The 23,115-nt window shown below is 37.4% G+C and overlaps 1 protein-coding gene across 7 annotated transcripts in view; it reads right to left on the reverse strand.

Annotated features, from left to right (window-relative positions):
- The window catches only part of DMD (dystrophin), a 1,770,560-nt gene that overhangs the window by 35,783 nt on the left and 1,711,662 nt on the right, over nt 1-23,115 (reverse strand). For 6 of the 7 annotated variants that reach the window (XM_030807549.1, XM_030807552.1, XM_030807554.1 and 3 more), the window contains 3 exons: nt 19,936-20,001; nt 18,743-18,808; nt 15,830-15,988 (listed from right to left, as the gene is read on the reverse strand). In XM_030807549.1, coding sequence (XP_030663409.1) covers nt 15,830-15,988; nt 18,743-18,808; nt 19,936-20,001 — 291 coding nt within the window. Of the gene's footprint in view, nt 1-15,829; nt 15,989-18,742; nt 18,809-19,935; nt 20,002-23,115 lie in introns of those variants that run through there. The other variant, XR_004028802.1, reaches the window with a different exon arrangement.

A 23,115-nucleotide genomic window follows, 5' to 3' on the forward strand; every position in this document is an offset into this window, starting at 1 on the left:
AACGATTTCAGTGTAAGTCATCTACTCTTTAAATGGAGCTTCCCTACTACGTGTAGTTATATAGTTGTATAATGATATTTATGAAATAAAGAAATGAAGGTCACTTTCCAGTGATCAATGTTTTCTTAACAGTATCATACATTTAACTGTATACCAAAGCATGAGCACACACAGGGCTTATTTCGTAAAGCAGAACAACTACAAAGATTGCCATCTAAAAGGAATAGATCCAAAGAAATCTGGCTTTACCCTCATATAATATTAAAAGCAGCTAAATCATATCCACCAATCTAAATTCAGGCTAATGTAGTAAATCATACAGAACTATTACAGCAGCTATAAATGTAGCAAATTAGCAGTTTTTTTTTTAAATGAAAGACAAATTCTGCAAGCAAGATGAATTTAAAAACTGGAAATTGCATTGAGCCCTTGAAATTACAATAAAGCTCAGTGCAATGGCTCACACCTGTAATCCCAGCACTTTGGGAGGTTGAGGTGGGAGGATCACTTGAGCTCAGGAGTTCAACACCAGCCTGGGCAACAGAGGGAGAGACCCCCCCCCCCCCACCGCCGATCTTTACAAAAAAAATTGAAAAAAATTAGCCATATGTCGTGACACATGCCTGTAGTCTCAGCTACTCAGGAGGAGGAGGCTGAGGTGGGAGGACTGCTTGAGCCTGGGAGGTTGAGGCTGCAGTGAGCCATGATCATGCCACTGCACTCCAACCTGGGTAACAGAGGGAGACTCCATTTAAAAAAAAAGTGACAATAAAATTTTACAGTACAGCTCTAGACATCTTTATCAAACACAAAGTCAAAAATACCCCTAAACTAGGTGGAAAAAGACATTAATAAGGATAAGCTCATAGGGTGAGAAGTAAGACTATGCATATTTTAGGTCAGCCTTAAGCAAAACAGTAAAAATGGCAGGACCCCTCCAGGCTCTTGTTTCTAATTATTTCTTAGCACTGTCCCCCTTTAAAACATTCAGAGCCTTACTTCCAAGCCCTTTCCTACTGAAATTTGCTCAGTATAAAGGTTTTATATAAGACATTGAAATTTTACTGGGATTTTATAATAAAGTGTCATTTCTTCTAGTGATATCTATATTTTAAAACAGATGTCAAAGAATGTAAAGGAAAAAAATAAAAGCTTTGCCCCATCAGGGGAAAGGTTGAACAATGCCACTTTCTGACACGCTGCCTTTGTGGTGCCTTTCACCATTCATGGCTGAGGAGAGAATTAGAACAAGGCTTGAGAGAAGGTCTTGGATTCAGAAGATCTTGATTTATGACTTACTTGCCTCTGCTGGGCAACTGACTTAAGCACTAATTCAGTTATGAGGATTATTAAGCCAGTATGGTCGACATTCTGTATGTCAAACTTTCTTTGAACCATGCCCAGCCCATACTGTGTTCAATAAATGTTGGTTACTATTATTGTTGTTATTACTTCTTTCTCTATTTATTATTTACTTTTTGGATTTAGAACCTCAGATGTGCTAAAAACTTCCTGTAAAAAGAAAGCACTTAAATTACCTGAAATGAAAGCAATCTACTTAGACTCACTGAGCTTGGCAGAACATATACATACCTAGTGCTTAGAAAGTGACTAATCACTCAATATTTGTCCTGTAGATACCTGAGTTCTAGCCCCTAGTCACATTGTAGCCACCCCCAAATTTTGGAATTAATTATTGTGTATCATCCATCATCTGTGCCTTAGTAAAGTTTATCACAGCTGAACATCTGGGCAAAATGAAATCACTGAGTTAAGATCACTAGGATGAGACTTCCTAGATTTGACCCAATACACTAGGTATGTGATGAAACTGTCAAATTATAATATGTCCATGGATCATTGCTGAAATAAAATATGTGGACCAAGGGTACAGGGTTAATGTATCTAGGTGGACTCTATTTTCTGGATATGTCCTTGACACATAGATCTATATCTTGCTCAAGCTCCAAGAGACAGAACATGACAATATTAATTGGCTTTAGTTTCTTAATCTTTAATGACTGAGATGTTTTTAACAAATTCCTGATCAGGTGCTAATTCATTACTGTCTATAGACTAAATGTATTAATCAAAAGTTCAACACAAGAAAAGAAGAATTCATAAGAAATTTTAACCACTTATAACTGGAAGTAAGACAGACTAACAAAACCTAAGACAAAAATGGCAGTGGCTGGTCATCATCAGCCAAAAGGAAAAACTAGGATTGGAGAGGTTTTAGAGGTGAAGAAGTCTAGTCCTCAGGAATAGTGCCACTGGGAAAAGTGTGTTTCCATTTTCAGACAAATACAGCAAAATATCAAACTTTCACTGTCTGTGTCAGCAAAAAGCCGTAACAGTCTCTAGAAGAATCATAATTTTAAGCTTTGTGTGTCCCAGCTTCAATCCCTCATGCGTAGTTAGTCTTAAGTTCTCCCAATAAATTCAATTTGATGGCCTATTTTTCACTCCCTGGAATGCACTGCTATATACTCTTGCCATATATGATCCTATGGCCTCCTCTATTACAATGACAGAAACTACAGAATCTTTTTTTTTTTTCTTTTTTTGAGACGGGGCCTTGCTCTGTCACCCAGGCTGGAGTGCAGTGGTGTAATCATAGCTCACTGTAACCTTGAATTCCTGGGCTCAAGCGATCCTCCAGCCCCAGCCTCTTGAGTAGTTGGGACTACAGGCATGAGCCACCATGCCTGGCTAATTTAAAAAAAAATTGTAGAGATGGTATCTCCCCATGTTGCCCAGGCTGGTCTCAAATTCTTGGCCTCAAGTGATCCTCCCACCTCAGCCTGCCAAAGTGTTGGGTTTACAGGTATGAGCCACCATGCCCAGCCCAGAATAATTTCTTTAAAATAATTACCAGTACTTGTACATGAATGTTCATAGCTGCATTATCCATAACAGACAATAAGTAGAAATAGCCCAAATGTCCATCAAGTAATTAATAGATTAAAAAATGTGGTATATCCATACAATGAAATGTTACTCAGCATTAAAAAAAGAATGAAATACTAATACGGGCTATAACATAGATATCATTTTAAAAGATTACGCTATGTGAAAGAAGCCAGTCACAAAAGACTTTATATTATATTATTTCATGTACATTAACAGTCCAGAATAAGCAAATCCATAGAGACAGAAAGTAGATCAGGGATTGTCTACTGCTAGGGTTGAAAAGAACAGTTGCAGGACAAACGGGGAGTGACTTGAAAATGGGGATGGGATTTCTTTTGGGGGTGATAAAAATGTTCTAAAATTGTGTGCTGATGGTTGCACAACTCTGTAATTAATGACCAGTGATTACTAATATTGGCTAACCTATTAACTAATAATCAGTGACTAATACACTTTAAATGGGTAAATCATATGGCACGAGAATTATATCTCAATAAAGCTCTTATAAAAAACTAAGTTCTAGATTCAAAATTTTATTTCTTACAGCACAAAAGATATTTCCCCAGTGAAGACAATAAAATCTTATCATGCTTTCTCCTACTATGGAAAAATCAAGGTTTAACCCATGTACATAAAAGAAAAATGGTATGCACATGTCTCCAGAATTATCCATGTGGACATTAAATATTTTCAGATGATGAGTTTTAAAAAGAGTCCAAAAATAAGCCCGGAAAATACTTAAGTCTGGGTTAGCCTAAACAACTGGGATGGTTTCAATCTAATGGAAAATGACATCACAAACTAAACAGGTATATTAAGGGATTTTGGGAAAGAAAATAATGTAAGAAATGAGAAAAACAAGGAGATACCTGAAAATCAACCCAAAAACCCATCAAGTAACAGAAAAACTCCAAAGGATATTTACCCATTCATTTTTATAACACATTTATGCACCCAGTGCTGTAGAGATAAAGATATATGTAGGACACTGTCCCTTACCCTTGAAGAGCTCACATTCTAGTGTGTGGGATATTGTTTAGTTCCACCATGGTAACAAACCTTACACGAAGGCAAAAAGACTGGGAATCGTGCTCATTGCTAAAGCTAAAAATACAGATTTTTATCTTTGAAATTATCACCTTGATTTACTAGGAAATTACAGGAAAAGAATCATATGGATTTACTTATGACTTGTAGTTACAACAGATAGACTAGCACCATAAGGTAACTCAGAATTCGGAGACACAAGAAAAGGTCATATTTTAACTATTAAGGTAGTAAAAAAAGAAAATGGGTGAGTTTAGCCATCTGCAGAAGCCATCCATTTACGTATGTAATACCAACAGGAAACCATTTCTAACTGGGCTGCTCATGCCCAATTACAATCAAGTACATCAGGAGGTCCTTGGTCTTCTTTTTACACAAACTCTCTTCCTAGGAGATCTCTATCCTCTCCGCAGGCTTCCATCTCCTCCACCACCATGACCCCCTCCCGCAACTCATTACTCCTTAATCAAGACTTCTCTTCTAAGGCTTCAGACCTATCTCTCCAACATTCTCCTGGATGTCTCCATTAGCCATGGGCTCTATAAACTGAAACTTGCTAAGCACCAAGCCACACGAGGTTGATATACTGATTATGCAACCTCTAAAATTTCAGTGCCAGGAAAGGAACAGCCTTCCTCAAGTAGCATTACACAGGACCATATAGCAGGTACACATCTTTGTAACTTATACCTTAATCTTACTTTGAGATGAAAGCTATACCTGCATTTCTGTCATAAGATAAAAAAGGCAGAAATATCTTCCCATGTGTTGATGATACACTTTAAAATCACAATCCAGGAGAGGCCTCAAGCAACAACTGGCCTTTGCATGTAACTATTTACAAAGAAAGATTCCACAGTAATTGTGATGAAGCTAAAGGTGCTGTCTTTGGCAAACATCTTTCAAAGTTCAATCATTTAACAAGTAAGAACTCCCCATAGCAAGTTAATTCCATCAAGTCACTGGTGGCAATTTTTCTTGGTGGTTTGGGTGAAAAGCCAAGTTATTCAGTGGGATACTCTACAAAAATGGTGCAAAGAATTTTCTATGGTCACGAGAGATAATTCAATACCTATCTTTAGATTTTTCAGACTAAATCATTCTGGCTTCTGGGTCTACAGGGTAACTGCTTCACCACTAGAGCATATCAAAAGTTACTATTGTGAGAAAAATCCAGGCTTCCTCTGAGGGCACCTGTTACAGTTTTATCTTCTGATGTTCCCAGAGACACAACGGATAGGCTTCTCAACAACTACAGTAGGGAGTCAACTGTGCTATCTCCTAGACTGGTTTTCAAAGTTTAGTTCAGACTCGAATTTCTTTACCAAAGTGTGTTCCATATAACGGTTGGAAGAATCAATATCGTGAAAATGGCCATACTGCCCAAGGTAATTTATAGATTCAATGCCATCCCCATCAAGCTACCAATGACTTTCTTCACAGAATTGGAAAAAACTAGTTTCAAGTTCATATGGAACCAAAAAAGAGCATGCATCGCCAAGTCAATCCTAAGCCAAAAGAACGAAGCTGGAGGCATCACGCTACCTGACTTCAAACTATACTACAAGGCTACAGTAACCAAAACAGCATGGTACTGGTGCCACAACAGAGACATAGATCAATGGAACAGAACAGAGCCCTCAGAAATAATGCCGCATATCTACAACTATCTGATCTTTGACAAACCTGACAAAAACAAGAAATGGGGAAAGGATTCCCTATTTAATAAATGGTGCTGGGAAAACTGGCTAGCCATATGTAGAAAGCTGAAACTGGATCCCTTCCTTACACCTTATACAAAAATTAATTCAAGATGGATTAAAGACTTAAATGTTAGACCTAAAACCATTAAAACCCTACAAGAAAACCTAGGCATTACCATTCAGGACATAGGCGTGGGCAAGGACTTCATTTCTAAAACACCAAAAGCAATGGCAACAAAAGCCAAAATTGACAAATGGGATCTAATTAAACTAAAGAGCTTCTGCACAGCAAAAGAAACTACCATCAGAGTGAACAGGCAACCTACAGAATGGGAGAAAATTTTCGCAACCTACTCATCTGACAAAGGGCTAATAGCCAGAATCTACAATGAACTCAAACAAATTTACAAGAAAAAAACAAACAACCCCATCAAAAAGTGGGCAAAGGACATGAACAGACACTTCTCAAAAGAAGACATTTATGCAGCCAAAAAACACATGAAAAAATGCTCATCATCACTGGCCATCAGAGAAATGCAAATCAAAACCACAGTGAGATACCATCTCACACCAGTTAGAATGGCCATCATTAAAAAGTCAGGAAACAACAGGTGCTGGAGAGGATGTGGAGAAATAGGAACACTTTTACACTGTTGGTGGGACTGTAAACTAGTTCAACCATTGTGGAAGTCAGTGTGGCGATTCCTCAGGGATCTAGAACTAGAAATAGCATTTGACCCAGCCATCCCATTACTGGGTATATACCCAAAGGACTATAAATCATGCTGCTATAAAGACACATGCACACGTATGTTTCTTGCAGCACTATTCACAATAGCAAAGACTTGGAACCAACCCAAATGTGCAACAACGATAGACTGGATTAAGAAAATATGGCACATATACACCATGGAATACCATGCAGCCATAAAAAATGATGAGTTCATGTCCTTTGTAGGGACATGGATGAAACTGGAAAACATCATTCTCAGTAAACTATCGCAAGGACAAAAAACCAAACGCCGCATGTTCTCACTCATAGGTGGGAATTGAACAGTGAGAACACATGGACACAGGATGGGGAACATCACACTCCGGGGACTGTTGTGGAGTAGGGGAGGGGGGAGGGACAGCATTAGGAGATATACCTAATGCTAAATGACGAGTTAATGGGTGCAGCACACCAACACGGCACATGGATACATATGTAACAAACCTGCACACTGTGCACATGTACCCTAAAACCTAAAGTATAATAAAAAAAAAGAGAAAAAAAAAACATTGCAATCGGGCTTGAGGTCAAGTAAGTGGGAGCAACATGAGGTTAGACAAAGCTAATCAGGTTTCTTCACTTCCAAACTCCTCAATGCAAATGCTAATGTAATGATGACTTTCCAGTATGAGTGCTTTCAAAGTTTTTCTGTCCTTGGAATCCTTTTTGTCTTAGAGTATCTCAGTGGTATTCTGCAGAACACATTTTAGGCAACAGTGACCTTTATCCTTGGAGAACTGTCATCCTATCTTTGGTGTTTAATGTTAAGCTTTCCACAATTATCAAAGGCCATGAGAAACAGCCACATAAAATTTCCTTTGGGATTTGTTATAAAAAATGTTGATAAGGACACTAGCCAATAATCACTTCAAGTGTAACACTGCTTAAGAGTTCAGGACCACCACCCAAGTTTGAATACAGGTCCTATTCCTTGCTGGCCATATGAAGTGTCGTTAATACTCTGTGCCACTTAATCTTCTGGAAACAGCCCCGCTTTCATAGGGTTGTTTTAAGGATTAAATAGGAGTTTATATGTACTCAGAAAGAACAGGTCCTGTCCATAGCAATCACTCAAAGGACAGCTATTTTTGTTATTATTATTATTACGCAGAGCCAGGAAAACAATGATGTTTCTTTAGGATGCTGCATGCTTCTTTAATTCAATATTAAGAGACAGACAAATCTTTGTTTCCTATTATCTCCCTGGCTACAGGGAAGCTCAAACTGAATCTGAAGCTCAGTCATATCAACTACGCTAATCCCTATGATGTTCACTGATCTATTATTTATATTGCAGGAATTGTATTGCTATGACTTTTTAAAGAATCCTTTCTGAAAACTGAATACATAAAATCAACATAGGAAATTTCCACTCGCATGTCCTTGGGCAAATAGAATTCAGTATGTCTGATATGTAGCTCTTTCTCTCCATGCACTAACCCTTTGCAAATCAGGAGTTTTTCCTGGGTGCACTAGGTTGCTTTTGTTTGTTTTTCAATGATCATTTCCCAGTTCCCAAATTAAAACATTCCGTAACACCCGATGCCTCTCCATTTTCCCTTGGTCTCATTCATTCAGTGACCTTCTAATTTCTCCATCCCTTTCTTCACTTGCCTAAGACATCCTTAGTTAAGAACCTGGCGTCTTTTAATGGACTATTCCACTGTGCTTCTACCAATCTCCATGGCTTTAGCTTTCTGCCAGTTCAGTTATTTTTCTCAATCTTCCCCACCTCAAAAAGCCGTCACTATTCACCTGCTTATAGGATAAAACCCAAACTCCTTAGTATGATGCACAAAGTCCTTTAAACAGTAGTCCCCACCTACCATTCCACTGCCCTGTTATTCTCCTCATTCCATGCCACACATTACTCACTGGTCCACCAGTCTGGAAAACTCATCCTTCCCCCATCTCTCAGACGGGAAAACTCCCATTCAGTCTTCAACTCTTAAACTCTCTTTGTAAAGGCCCCCCTACTCCCTCTGATAAAATAAATCATTCACCTCTGTGCCCCCAGAGCACTTGTAACACCAGGATATAAGTAGTTGTTTCTATTTTAACTTTTTTAAAATAAATTTTGAGCTCCAAGAGGGTAAGAACCAACGCTTATTCATCTTTGTAGTCTCATAATTTTAAAATTACATTAAGCACTCAGTAACTACCTGCAGAATTGAACAGAATTACATCCTCAGGCTTGGAAAGTAGCTAAAGAAAGTTATGACCATAATCGATTCTACTGTAGAGGGACAATTGGCAAATGAAGGCCAACAGGAGGATGAGGGTCTTCATGAAAAATCTAAAAAAAAAAAGGGGGAAATTGGATTGTAAGAACATAAACTCTTATCCAGCATGTTCTAGGGAGATGGCAGCTGCACTTGTAAGATGTGAATATTCTAATCGCCAGAGGGGTGCTTCAATTTTTCTGTAGTATGAAGCAGTCCTCACAAACATCCAATTTTAGATGCCAAGATTCTAAGCTCACCAGAACACAATTTGATTTTTATTGTGATTCCTAAGACACTGGATTCTAAGACACAGGATGCTGTGTGCCTTAAAAAAATGAATATATTCCTCATTTTAATAGATCTAGTATTTGCACTTAAACCAGATGCTGTCTCCCCCTAAAAAAGCTTTAAGGCAACCTTGATAACATTTAATAAAGGCAGTTAAAAAGAGAGATAATTACGATGGAGGGAGAAATAAACTTTCATTCTGGGTTATCCATTCACTTCCATGAACTGGATACTATGAATCAGTCCCCTCAGACCTCAATTAACTTTGGATAAACTGAAGGAAATTTAGTTACATTGGCTCTGCTAGTTAGAAACTGAGCCTGTGAATAATGGTGATTCCACCTCTACCATGTTCCTGTCCTCCCTGCCTGAGTAGAGCTGAGATGGTTGACCCCATTCTTACACAGCTTCTTAAATGTGGCATGTATGCCCTTCAGCTCTTATTCATCCTTGCCATAAAAGGTCTTGACTTTCTGATTTCTGTGATCAAACTAGCTCCCTTTGTCTAAAGAAGGGCTCTGTAGCCCTTTGTTTTGGGGCCCGTGTCACCAAATGATATAGTTTGGCTGTGTCTCCACCCAAATCTGATCTCGAATTATAGCTCTCATAATCCACACATATCATGGGAGGAACCCAGTGGGAGGTAACTGAATCATGGGGGTGGGGTTTTCCCATGCTGTTTTTGTGATAGTAAGTCTCATGAGATCTGATGGTTTTAAAAAGGGCAGTTCTCCTGCACATGCTGTCTTGCCTGCCACCATGTAAGACATGCCTTTCCTCCTCCTTCACCTTCTGCCATGATTGTGAGGCCTTCCCAGCCACATGGAACTATGAGTCCATTAAACCTCTTTTTCTTTACAAATTGCCCCATATGAAAATGGACTAATACACCAAGTAACCTGAATGCCTAGTTTCATTAAATGTATCATATACCACACTTTCCTCTCCACTCCAACTTTAAAAACATGTGGGAACAGCCGTAGGAATCAGTCTTGAATTATTTCCAATGATGTCTACTGGACATTTTAACATTCATTCCATGATGCTTCTTTCCTCCCTTCCTTACCCTAAATTCCTTACCTACCACTTTGTCTTCAGAGGCAGTCCTTCTCTCATTCAAGGTCACGCCTCCTCCCATACTTTAGTTCCCTAACCCTTCTATCTCCTGCCTCCTGTGGGAAAATGCTCCCATCATTCCCAAGCTCTGCCCTCCTCTTCTTCTGGCACATTTCTCCAGCATGTGAAAATCAGAGATTTTTAAGTAAAAAGAGAAAACCAGAGTGAACACTGCACGACACTGTGTGAAGTAATCCCAACAACCATAAATATGTTTGCAAATATTTGCATGTGTAGAGAGCATCTTTGGAAGGAAACACAAGAAACCCAGAAAGATGGTAGCCTCCAGAACTGGAAACACCACAGCCAGGGGAGAAGGCTGGAGAAGGATTCACTTTTCTCTATATGTCTTTTTGAACCCTTTGGATTTTGTATAATAATATACATGTATTCTCTACTAAATATAAAAGTAATTAAATAACACATTTTAATGTTCACATCTTCCAGAGTTCTACCAAATCCAGTGTTCTCCTTCTGCTACATGCTCCCGGGATATATAAATTCATTCTCACTGTTTCAACTACCACCTGTGAGCTGGCGACTCACAGACCTAATATCTCAGGCTTATATCCTTTCTACAAGCATCAGAGTTCTATCTCTCAGACTGTCAGACATTTACACGTGGAGATGTCACCAGGACCTCAACTCGACCCCTTCCATACCTCGTTTATCATCTTCTAGCTACTCAGCCCTTCAGGAAGGACCTCTATAAACACCACCACGTTAAAGGATGGACCTGCTGCAACTCCTCCTGAATTATCAGTCCCAGCTGCAAATAACTACTATCATCTTGTTTTGTAGTTACCAGCCCTGGGAATCATTCCTTCATACCCTAGTCCCACAGAACTACCAAATCAAACAGCTCTACCCTCCCCCGAAATATCACTCAAATCAGCCTGTCTACTTCATTTCTATCACCTTACTTAAGGCTCTAATCATCTCTTTCCTGGCCTCCCATGTAACTCCCACCAACTTGATTTCCTTGTTCCAGCATCGCTCTTTTCAAAGTTACCCTCCACACAGCTGCCCGTGTGGTGTATATTCATGTCACTATCATGGCCTCACTCCTGGCTCACACCCTTGAGTGGCTCCCTAGACTAGGCATGGAGGCAGCAACTCTGCAGTGGGTACCACACCCTTCCCGACCTGCCCTTGCTGACCTGGCCAGCCTCATCTCCTCTCATTCTTTGTCTTCTTAAAAAATGTAATACAACTGCAGTTTCCCTCAAATAAACTCTGCCATTCCTCACCCTGACACCTTTGTTTATATTCCATAGGAAGGCCCATTCCTAACCTCTTCAGATTCCCTTCATTTTGGCTATCTTTTCACCGTCACTGGAGACTTGCACAAAGACCTAATGAAAGAACATTGAATAAAGATATCCCGTAGCTGTGAACATTGATAACTACTAGACTAGGTCCAAAGTCATCAAGTCAATTACAAAGTAAAGCAATGGGATCATGATTTCCAGCTACTTTAATTCAGTGGTATCAGTAACTGATCTAGAACTTCTTTGACTGTAACAATAATAATCTTGCACAATCACTGGAGGAATTTAAAGGAACAAGAGAAAACTCAAATTTTGGCTTCATAAGGTCTTAGTGCCCAACAAGACATATGAAAGGTCCTGAGTAGGTATTAAGAATCTACAGAGATCCCTCCTGTTATATAACATATACTAACAACTGTAACTTTAGACTTTACGGTGATAATATTTAGCCACCTTTTTGACTTGAGAACAATCTAATCAATTTGCTATGCAGGTAGTAGAATGACAATGTCTCTGTCTCTCAGAAAGGCTACCTTTTCATTGCTAGGATCATACCTTGAATTTCAGAGCAAGTCTTGGTTTATTTAGACAGGGCAGAGAAAAATCCATCTCTGTATTTGAACACTATGGGGCTTAAGTCAGGAGACTGAAGGCTTTAATCAATACAAGAAAAAAAAGTGAACCTTGAGTTTGCAATGCTAAGGACACACAATGGGGCAAAAACCCAACATCCAGTGGCTCTTTGCCAAATAAAGATGAATCTGAATTATATGTGGTAATGAGGGAGAAATATGATGCAGAAGTGAAATATTAAAGATTAGATATCTCACTAACGCCATTAGTCATCCAAACTTATGGGAGGTACTATGGGAAAAACTCAGTCAGATTTAGCTTTTACTCAGAGCTTTAGCCTCATCTTTGTGGCATAAACCAAGAATCAGAGAACACCAATGTGGGATACATACAGTGCCTGGGGTTTGGAAAATGGGTTCTTAACATTCTAAATTTATGACAAAGCCATGCCTGCTGCTAATCAAGGCAGTTTGAAAAAGGGGAGTATTTTGAAAAGCAAGCAGAAAAAAAAGCCTTTGAAAGGCTTTTCTCTACGAAATTAGGTTTGTAAAAGAATTTTAGTCAAAAGTGCATGCATGTATGCTACAATTAAAATAAATTCAGCTTGAATTCATTTATTCATTAATGCATTCAAGAAATATTTATTGAATATTATGTGCAACAAGCAGGAGAAATGGAATTCTAAAGACAGAGATAAGATACCTCTGAGATACTTCTCAAACAGCCATCTTCTGTTTTTCTAGGGGGTTGTAGGGAGGTGTCATGAATAAGAACAATTAATGGAATTTAATAAATATCTAGTCAGGAGTGGGGCTCTCCAGGCCTCTCTCTTTTGCTAACTGTTATTTGGAGATAAGTCACAGCTAAAGGAACACTATATATATATATATATATAAACAGATCAATAAGTACACATCCAAAGGACTTGGGGCAATCTCAATTTTAAATATCCTTTCTTATTTTCTCTAAAAGTATGCTGGTATTTGTCAGATTGCATAGCCCAATGCTGACTTGGGACACAGCCAGCTAGACATGCACAGAGAGGGCATCTAAAGAATTCCTGGGTTTTCTCAACAGGAAATGGCAAATTAAAGGCTCCTTAAGCAACACTGAATTCAAGGGTAGCGAAGGCAAATCTAGGGCTCTGAAGCTCCTTGCGCAGAACTGCAAGAAGACAGGACAGGGCAGATCAAAGAAAACACACGGGCTGTTTTCAGGAAGGGAACTCTGTGGAGACACTTCTTTGGAATTTGGTAGGTCAAATAGGACAAAATGCAGGGAAAATGAAGGAAGCTCATCCTGATCATTTCGTGAAGGTCAAGGTAACTTACACAAAGATTTGCATCAACCCCAGAGTCCTCATTTTGGAGCTCGAAGTAGCCCTGGTGTTATGTTTTTTGTTCTTTTAGAGAACAAACCATCCCATTCTTGGAGAATGGTCTTGGATATCTTCCAGGGTAAAGTGGTTATCGCTGTGCTACAAGTAGATGAACAGGTTCATTCAGGGACACTTAGTCCTCATAGATAGTCCCTTAAGTTAAGGCACATTCTGGGGAATATGCTGCAATTCTATGTAAATGACATTCACAGAGACTTAGTCTTCTTTATTATCTGGTTGAAGGTAGAGTTGCCTATTTAGAGTCAGAAAAGTCTGGATTTCGATTTAGTTCTACCACTGGCTGACTGGGAAATCTGGGGCAAGCTGTGTGAACCTCTCTGAACCCGTGTCTCATTCACAGAAAGGCGACAGTCTCTTCTCCATGGAGTTTGTAAGAAGATTAAATGATCTAAAATATGTATAAGTGCACTCAAAATGATATATAAATGAGAGTTATCAGTACTCTTTACCAACATTCTTTGACCCAGGTGCAATGGTATGGAGAGAGACTATGCTAACCACAAACAAGGCAGGGCTCTTGACCAATGAGCTCAAAAGATACATTACACAATCATATACTTCAAAAATATATTTACTCCTTGGTAACATCAAATTCTATTTACAGTGTCAGTTCCAACTTTTTATTCCAATTTGACTTTGACCCCCTACAATAATTACAGATTTAACATAAATGGATAGTACTGATTATTCTCAATAAAGTGGAGAGAAATGTTTTCTCTACCATGGTCTTCACTGACAAATGTTTTCTCTACCATGGTCTTCACTTACTTCACTTAAAAGTAAGGCCAAAAATACAGCTATCATTAAAACAACAAAAAAAGTTCAATATTATCTCGTGGATGGTACTCATGTGATGTTCTTGCTGTATTTTCAGGTTTTTACCAAACATTTCCTGAGTAGCCATTAAATATTCAAACCATGCTAAGTACTGTGGAGGATATGAAGATGATTAAGATACGGTCCATGCCCCAAAGACACACACTAGCTCATTAAAGAGAGGCGCTGGTAATAACTGATAAAAAGGCAAACTGTCAAGGAATTTTCTGAGAAAGGTCCAAAGTGCTCTGGGAATAGAGGCAAAAGACAGATTTCTTCCAACTGCAGGGATCTAGCAGGGCTCCATGGGGAAAGTTATTCCGAGCGATGTGACGGAGGATAGGTGGGATTCCTTTGTCAGATATGGCAGTGGTGGTTTAGTGGTTAGCAGTTAGGCTGAGACTCAAGCTTGAGCTTGACCCCAAAGGTAGACGAGAGCAGGATGTATTCAGAAATACTAGCTACAACAGCATGGCCAGAACACAGGGAGAACAAAAGAAGATGGCATCGAAAAAGCAAGTCAAGAGAATACTGTGGAAGGGTTTGAATGCCCCGCTAAGAAGCTTGATTTTTTTCTACATGCAGAAATCCAGTGAAAGGGGAATGCCATGATGGGTCTTGGTTCTGGCAAGATGTACAAGTAGAGTCAGTATGGAGGATTTATTGGAAGGGTGGGAAAGAGACTAAAGGGAAGCCAACCAGATGAGCAGCTATGGCCATAGGCCAGAGGTGTTAAGAGCTAGAAGGCTCGCAGTGGCAGCAGGAAGCAATGGATGAGTGGCAGCTTGCTTTTTCATCCTGAAGTGGCATACTCCCGAGGGCACTGATCTCAGACACACTGTGTTGCCTACGTTAAGAGCTTTTGGTGCGTTGGGCTCAACCAAAGAGATGAAAGTACTTTAAGACCCACAAATCTGAGCAACATCTACTTTAAATCCTTGCTTGGTGGCATCTGTCTGAAGAAGGCACATTGTGAGTTAGAAGTGATCATGTGAGAAGACTTTTTAAACCAAGGGACCTGTGACATAATAAATGTAATACAAAACTAAAAGTCCAATGATTTGCATTATCCTGACACAATACAATACTCCAGATGTTTACATCTTTGTCCTCCCTGCAGTCATTGTGAGAGTTCTTTAGGCTTTTTGTCTTCTACAGTTTCTGCTATTTTTACATGACTGTCTTTTACAGGTGATGGCTGACAATTGGAATTGTCTCACTAACCTGCTATGATGGTGAGCATAAATAATAATTTCTGTATTTGATGATGAAAAATAAGATGAAACAATTGGTTTCCCAATATGACCAAGCCAATAACCCTACTTTCTTAAATGTTTGAGGTAGATAATACGGCCAAACACATGTAAAAAAATCATATAATCACAAAATTAAATAACCTACTTTTTTCTTAAATTCTATTCTGAAATATAAAATCAAAGCCTTGGAGACACATGCAACAAGTCAAATACCACCATCAGCATTAATTCCTTCACACCTAAAATATGAGTTCTTCATCATACTATTGCATCCATTGTCTTCTTTCAGATAACAACAAAAAAAAAGAGAATCTGCAAATGGAGCTAAACAGATTATTTTAGAAAACAATTAGACATAAAATGACTCTAAGTGAAGATTCCTGGCACTTTTCTATGTGTGCAAGTGTATGCACTCTGCATACCAATGACAAAGCTAGAAAGAAAACTCACCTGTTTTCTTCCTCAAGATCTGCTAGGATTCTCTCTAGCTCCCCTCTTTCCTCACTCTCTAAGGAAATCAAGATCTGGGCAGGACTACGAGGCTGGCTCAGGGGGGAGTCCTGGTTCAAACTTTGGCAGTAATGCTGGATTAACAAATGTTCATCATCTCTGGAAAATAAAATCAAAGGTTTTGGTTTTTTCCCCCCCTTATTTTGCTTTGGGGGTTAGGGACTCAGGAGTGTATTTGAAAATAGAAACATTTATTTGCTCTTAACAATTAATTAGACCTTTTTTCCTGCTTCTAAAGACCTTTTGATACTGTTGAGGTTGTGATCTACCATTCTATTGGTAACAACTCAAAGTGTTTTCTTGCTTAAATTTTCAAATGAAATTGATTGGCCTATTTACATGGATAATTGAAAGGCAGAATTACAGAAATACTGGGACTCTACGTGGATGTTAGTCAATAGCTAAAAAATATTAAAAGATATAATAATGGCTGTATAACGCTTTGGCCACCAAGCCTGTCAAGATAATCTGTTCACTAACCCAACGCTATTGTTGTACTGAGTAGGAAAAAATACCTTGCAGCTCTAAAAGTAACAGAGGAAATATTTTCTTAAGTGGAAGGCAATGTAACCAAAAAGTATTGCTTCAGTAAGTCAGTTTTAACTTATATAGGTCATTGAGGCAGAATGACAACAACAATTAAACTGGAGATAAATGATTGTTTCATTCAGTTATCGTTTAGACAGAAAAACAAAAAATGAGGGGAAAAAAGCCATTAAGGTGACTGATTAAAAGAAGACTGAACATCTCGTTCCTCAGGGCAGAGTTTTTTTAAATATAAGTTTTATTTATTTTTAAATTTATACATAATGGTTTTAAGGACTAATCTTGGGGGAAAAGGAGGCAAAAAGCCTTCTATTTGGGGAGGCAGCTGCAATCTTTCCCGGAAACTAGGAACTCTCTATAATACACAGCACAAACTTTTTTCTGAATGCATTGCTCCAAGCTCCCGAAAGGCCTGTTTACCTCCAAGTTATAAGAATTTTATTCTGTCCGTAATGACAGGCTAAAGCTCTTTGTTTCTGGTTAGATATCACTAAGATGATACACTAATATTCTCCTCTCCATACCCACTTAAGTTGAAAAATATCAGAAATTTAGGAAAAAGTCCTCCTCATTTGAATTATTTTTGTTTATCAAGCCAGTTACCTGGTTTAGATGTGAAAAGCTGACTAAAAACAATTATTGGGTATTAAAAACACACATTTAAGTGAAGTCAACCAATCCACCAAACCACTTCCCCAAACCTGCCCCTAAAATGCCATGAGTTTTTGCCATCCAACATTGAGTCAAAATGGATTTTATGTCCTCAGAATAAGCTAAAGCTTATTTTATTTTAAAATAAAACAAAAGCAGTTTTACCACCTAATTTATCACACTCATTCCAAATTCTGAAGTTGTACTGCTAGAACTTCCCATGTTTAATTATAACCTAGAGTTGTAACTACACTTTTCTTCCTGTTCTCTTACGCAGTCAATGAATGACAGCCACTGTTACACAGATACAACTCGAATTAATTTGAATGTGCTAGAGCTTCTAATACCAAAATCAGTGAGCCAAAGAAGCACAAGCTATTTACATTTGGTTGACTCTTTGGCCACACATTTTACTGTTGAAGAATCTTATATATTAGTACCATTAATACTTTTTCCCATAGCTAAGAAAGAGAAGGCATCACAGTTATGGTTGGGGAAAGGCTTTTTTGTTTGTTTGTTTGAAGGAACTAAGTCATATACAAGTGACTGAGGGTTGACTTGATTCTTTATTATTAGCTTGATCGTTTATGTACCAGATGAGATTATTTATTTTCATGTCTTCAATAACCAGTGATAGATATGCCACTTTGATACTATTTCTTTTGGCCTAATCCTTATGAAGGTTCTTTTCTCATCTGAGCATGACTTTGTGTGGCCACACCAACTACATATGATAAATTTACTATTCTTCCCTTTGTCTATATTCTCCAAGATGGGTGAGATATCCATCCTTTATCAAACTAAAAAGGCATCATAATATTTTGACTAGATTTCTTCTCTTTATGTTATTTATTCAGTTGGCAAATCCTTATTTTTTCCTTCATATTTGCTTCAATGTCTGCTCTCTCTACCTCAAGCCCTGGTCAGTATTTACTTGGTTCATGGCAATGTTCCCTCATGCTCTGTATTGTGAACACTGCCCTTACTCTATAATGAAGCCTCAGTTTCCCTGCCATAGCTGTGTTCCCTGCTGCTTTTAGCACCACTCTGTCTCCGTCCTTAAAGTTTAACAGGGTTGGCTTATCATCCTGCTAACAACCTGCAACCTGAATTTGTACTTCTCCTCTGGAAACCCTTCATAAGATTGCCTCACTTTATTTATCTTGTGAAGATGCTAAATCACAAAAATCTACTTCTTTGGATTTCTGAAGGAAAATGCCCAGCTAACCTACCATATGTGAATAGCCATGCTATACCAAGATCACGTTTCCACTCCCCATGAGTGGAGAAAATAGTACTTAGCCATGACTTTAAAATTAATATCCTATCCCTTTAAATATCTGGCAGGTTTGGTCAAAGATTAAGCATTACTATAAGTACTTGGGACTGCAATTTGTAATCATATGGTATGAAATAAGTTTAAATAAGAATAAGGCAAACTATTTCTGCTACTCTGAATACTAATAATGCCAGAATTTGGATGAGCTCATTCCATGCCAGGGCATTAAGAATTAAAGGAAAAAAGTAAATGAATGGCTCCTTAAAAGATCAAATGAATATGATGCTAATTCCTATATCCTGGGCTATCCTACCTCTAAATCCCTCAAAGCAATTTCATTGTCAGGAACATTTTGTAAAAAGAGATGGGATACTTACATGCTCTCATTAGGAGAGATGCTATCATTTAGATAAGATCCATTGCTGTTTTCCATTTCTGCTAGCCTGATAAAAAACGTAAAAGCTCATTAAAACTTATGTGACGTCTTAGAATCTATTCAAGACCTAATCGAACATTCCTGAAAACTAAAGGATAAATCATGGCAAGAAGAGAAAGGAATCCTTCAAATTAAAGGATGTGTGTGTTGGCTTAACCATTTGAGGCAGTGTGTGGTAGACCACAGCTAGTTAGCAGCACTACATTTATGATATAAATTCTAAGGAAAGTTTTATTTCACTGTTTTCCCCCTACAGATCGATCTTGCTTTCACTGAGAACAAGTCTTTGTTTTCAGAAGAAAAGCTTCCCTAACAGTAAGTGCACTCCCTACCTTACACTACCCCTTGTCTTTTAAGACAATTACTACTTTCCACTGATGAGACTTACACAGCTAGCTAACGCTTTTCACGATTGGTAAACATGTCCAGCAGTTAGAATATTGACAAAAGATGGATGCACAGTAAGCTCTCTAAACATTCTGCCACCAATTTTTACCTTTAAAATCTTCTTCACCTCAGGCAATTATACAGGGTTTTTTTTGTTTGTTTGTTTGCTTGCTTTTTACAACTAAAAAAAAAAAAGTTAACCAAACTCTTACGGATTTAACAAGCGTAAAATATTTTAAAATTAGTAATTCAGTTTTTAGGTATAAAAATCATCTCAAACACAAAGAAGGTGAGACAGAAAAGTCCAAGGATTAGGAAAATTAATTATTCTCTTCTTTACAGTATATCATGTAAAATAAATACACAAATGGAAAGCTGATGCTTTCATATTCTCCACATAATACAGTATCATTTTTTCATATATGAATGTCTGGTCTAGCAGTTTTCTAAGGAGGTTAGACTATTTGTAAGCCAATTTGGTGAATGTGCTCAGTATAAAAAAACATAGCAAGGCTACCGGAAATGTTTAAAAGCCAGGGTTAGGGAAGATTATTCTGGACTAATGCTCTTGTTGGTGACCAAAAACAACATGCAGTGGAACGGCATGCACGTTAGAGGGCAAGTTGATTAGTAGGAATCAGACAAGTTTGGGGAAAAAAGAAAAGATTTGTTTAAAATATTATAGGTTAGCTTTCCTTGGTTAGTTATTTCAATCAATATTTGCCTGGCATTCAACTAGTCTCATACCTGCTAGCATAATGTTCAATGCGTGAATGAGTATCATCGTGTGAAAGCTGAGGGGACGAGGCAGGCCTATAAGGCAGAAAATGTGATTAGTCACAGATACCATCCATTAATGGAGAAAAAACCCACCACACAGTTATGTTATACACATGGCCTAGAATGCTTTTATTCTAATTCTATGGATAATGTATACATTTAGTTGCTCCTATATCTTAAATATTATCAAGTATTTTAAAATCCAGGTTTGAGAGATGATTTCTCATACTTCTGCTTTTATTAAAAGCCATGAAGAGAGGCCAAAAGCTTCTGTGGAAAATTCCCATCGTAGAAAAGGTTGGGGGAGACAGTTTCTAGGAAGCATTTTGTCCTCCTACTTTGTAATTTCTCACATCCTATAGTTCTGAAATTGTGTTAGCACTACGTGGTTTAAAATTTTACATTGTTTACACCTGTGCCATTTATAGGCTTTCTTCTTATTGAATCAAAGCTGTACATTTGCCTAGATACTTACAATTATTTTAGCTTCAAAGAGGCTACTCTAGTACAAGACTTCTTAAGACTCCACGTATCAAGATGTTTTGATCTATGCAATTTTGTAAAGAAGAAATGTATCTTCCAATTCAGCAGCAAGACTATACTACTAATTTCTAGCACAAAATAGAATGACCCTGGATTATATTGTGAGGTTTTAAAAAAGAATGACTAAATTTCATAGAATGTCATGATATCTGAAATATTTCTTAGAGATACTGTGTGCTAAAACATAGGTGAGAAAATAAGAGGAGATCATTAGCAGGAATAGTCTATATGCTTTTTGTATATAAACACCTATCTGTTCTTATCTCCATAGGCTAGAATTCTGGAAGGGTTAACATTTTTTCTTCCTTTCATATCTGATCTATTAATTATCCTTGAAGTTTTTATAGTATCTTTTGGATTAACCTTAGGAAAAAAACCATCTGTTCTGAAAACCAGTTTAGGCTTGTACTTTTTGTTTTAATTGGAATAGCACAAAAGGTCTCTTCCATTTCTCTGCTGACACAGAAAGCCCTTAGGTAAAGGCATAAATCCAAAAGTCAATGATAATGTAATTCAGAGAGGACCCTGGTTTAGCCCAGTGTCCAAGTAACACTGAAGGACTTGGTTGAAACACTAAGGAGAATGTGTTTGTTTCTTACGTTAAAAAAGAAAAAGATGTAGTTACCAGTAGCTAAGCTTGCATTAGAAAATGTGCCAGAAATTCATTATTTCTTAATATACTACAGTAAGATAATTACAACACACTACAGCAAATAACTAGGGAACTGGAATTCTTCCCTGAGAGATAAAGGTCTTATTTATGAAACCAATGTCATGTAGGTCAAGTGTAATCATAATCAAATTGAAATGAGTTATAAAGACGTTTAAATTGTCAAGAGGAAACAAAAGGATGACTACTCAATTTAATAAGCAGATCCAAAGATTTCCATGTGAATCTTCACTATAGTTTTGGAGAGTTAATCTGTTAATCTTCTAGAACCCTGGCATACCCCATTATCAGAAAAATGCTAAGGTTTGTTTTGAAATCTTCACTGCAGATCAAGATAAATTAATACTTAGGATTATTTGTATTATAAGAACTATCTTTTGGAACAGATCAGTCTTTCAATTACATATTTTTTAATAAGCAAAAAGCCTACCATCAGGGAAAATACATTAGTAGTGTTTTCCCTTATAATAGTTGCTATCCTGGAAGTGTATAGAAGAAGGAAAGCCTAAGACCTTGGAGCATAAGTACACCAAGAAAAGCAGGCATATAAATCCAACATGCTTTAATACCATTTTACACAGAAAATCTTATACAGAGCTTTAATTCTTAGCCTCAAGGATAATTCCATGTTATTTTTCTTATTAATATCCGTGGCGCCTATCACAGCATGCATAAGCACAAGAACTTATAATAACCAGAAATCTTAAAAAATATACACAAAAAGAGGCACTTATTAAACCAGAAAATGAGCCAAAAGGGAGTACTGGTCAGAGATGAATCATTTAAAAACCAAGAATTAGTAAAAATACAAAGCCACTTAGTCCACAAACAAAACTAAGTGCAAAGCCTTCTAAAACACTTCCAAAAGAAGGTAATAATACTGTTCCCCACTTCCCATTTCCTAAATACAAAACCATATACCCAGAAGGATTACTTACTATAAGAGTTAATGACCTACTTGGTCAATTCCATCCCGCCCACCACCACCTTATCTTTTATGAAAACTCTATTAATTAAAAGTTGACATTCATTTAGGTGTCAATGCAGAATCGCTCAAAGAATATTGTTTGACTGGCTCACTTATGGACAAACAACATAAAGGCCTATGTTAGCTTTAGTTTAAAATAATATGACAAACACAAGCAAATAAGAGTTTAGTCTAAGGAAAACCAAACAGTCTGTATCTCTGGAAACTTTCACATTCTGTGATCCATATCAAATGGATCAAATACTGTAATCATCATAGGATTTGTTAACATCAGATAAAATTCTTGCAAAATAAAACATGTTAGGACCTGGCTCTTATGCCGGAATAGGATGGCTTTGTAATATATTTCATATAGTATTTATAATCCTATGAATAAATACTTTAAATACAATTACTGCTATTACAGAAAACACAAGACTTTAGCCTGCTAGGTTTCTTTTCTTCCTCAAAATTAAAACTTCCCACTATTTCTGAATAATCTAACCAATTCTTCATAAAAAGGCAAATCGGGAGGTGTGTTTTAGTTGTTAAAAAATGTTTTTAAATAAAAGATGTTATTAATTTTAAAGTATTTCAACGTTTAAGAAAGACAAAATCTTCTACTTAAAATAAGTTAAATTGATTGTCATAATTTTTTTCTCATTAGCTTACGTGTAGCTCCTTTTTGCCTTTCAAGGACTATTAATTACTCTTTGTTTATTATTTTGTGCTAGTCTTATCTATGTATTTGTAACAACCGTTCTTTAGCATATTTGTCGTTTGGATTTCTTGCTTGGTTAAACTTATTTCAACATAGAGTAAATGCATTCACTTATCAGGATCCAATCAAGCTGAAACTGTAGCGTATCAACTCTTTAAAAGTTTCTTATTTATGAAAGGTTATAACTTCTATAACAGACTACCTGGGTTAGGAAAAACAATTTCCAAGAGGCAGAGGACATAACTG

The sequence above is a fragment of the Nomascus leucogenys genome, chromosome X, assembly GCF_006542625.1.
Source record: "Nomascus leucogenys isolate Asia chromosome X, Asia_NLE_v1, whole genome shotgun sequence".
In the NCBI taxonomy this organism is placed as follows: Eukaryota; Metazoa; Chordata; class Mammalia; order Primates; family Hylobatidae; genus Nomascus; species Nomascus leucogenys.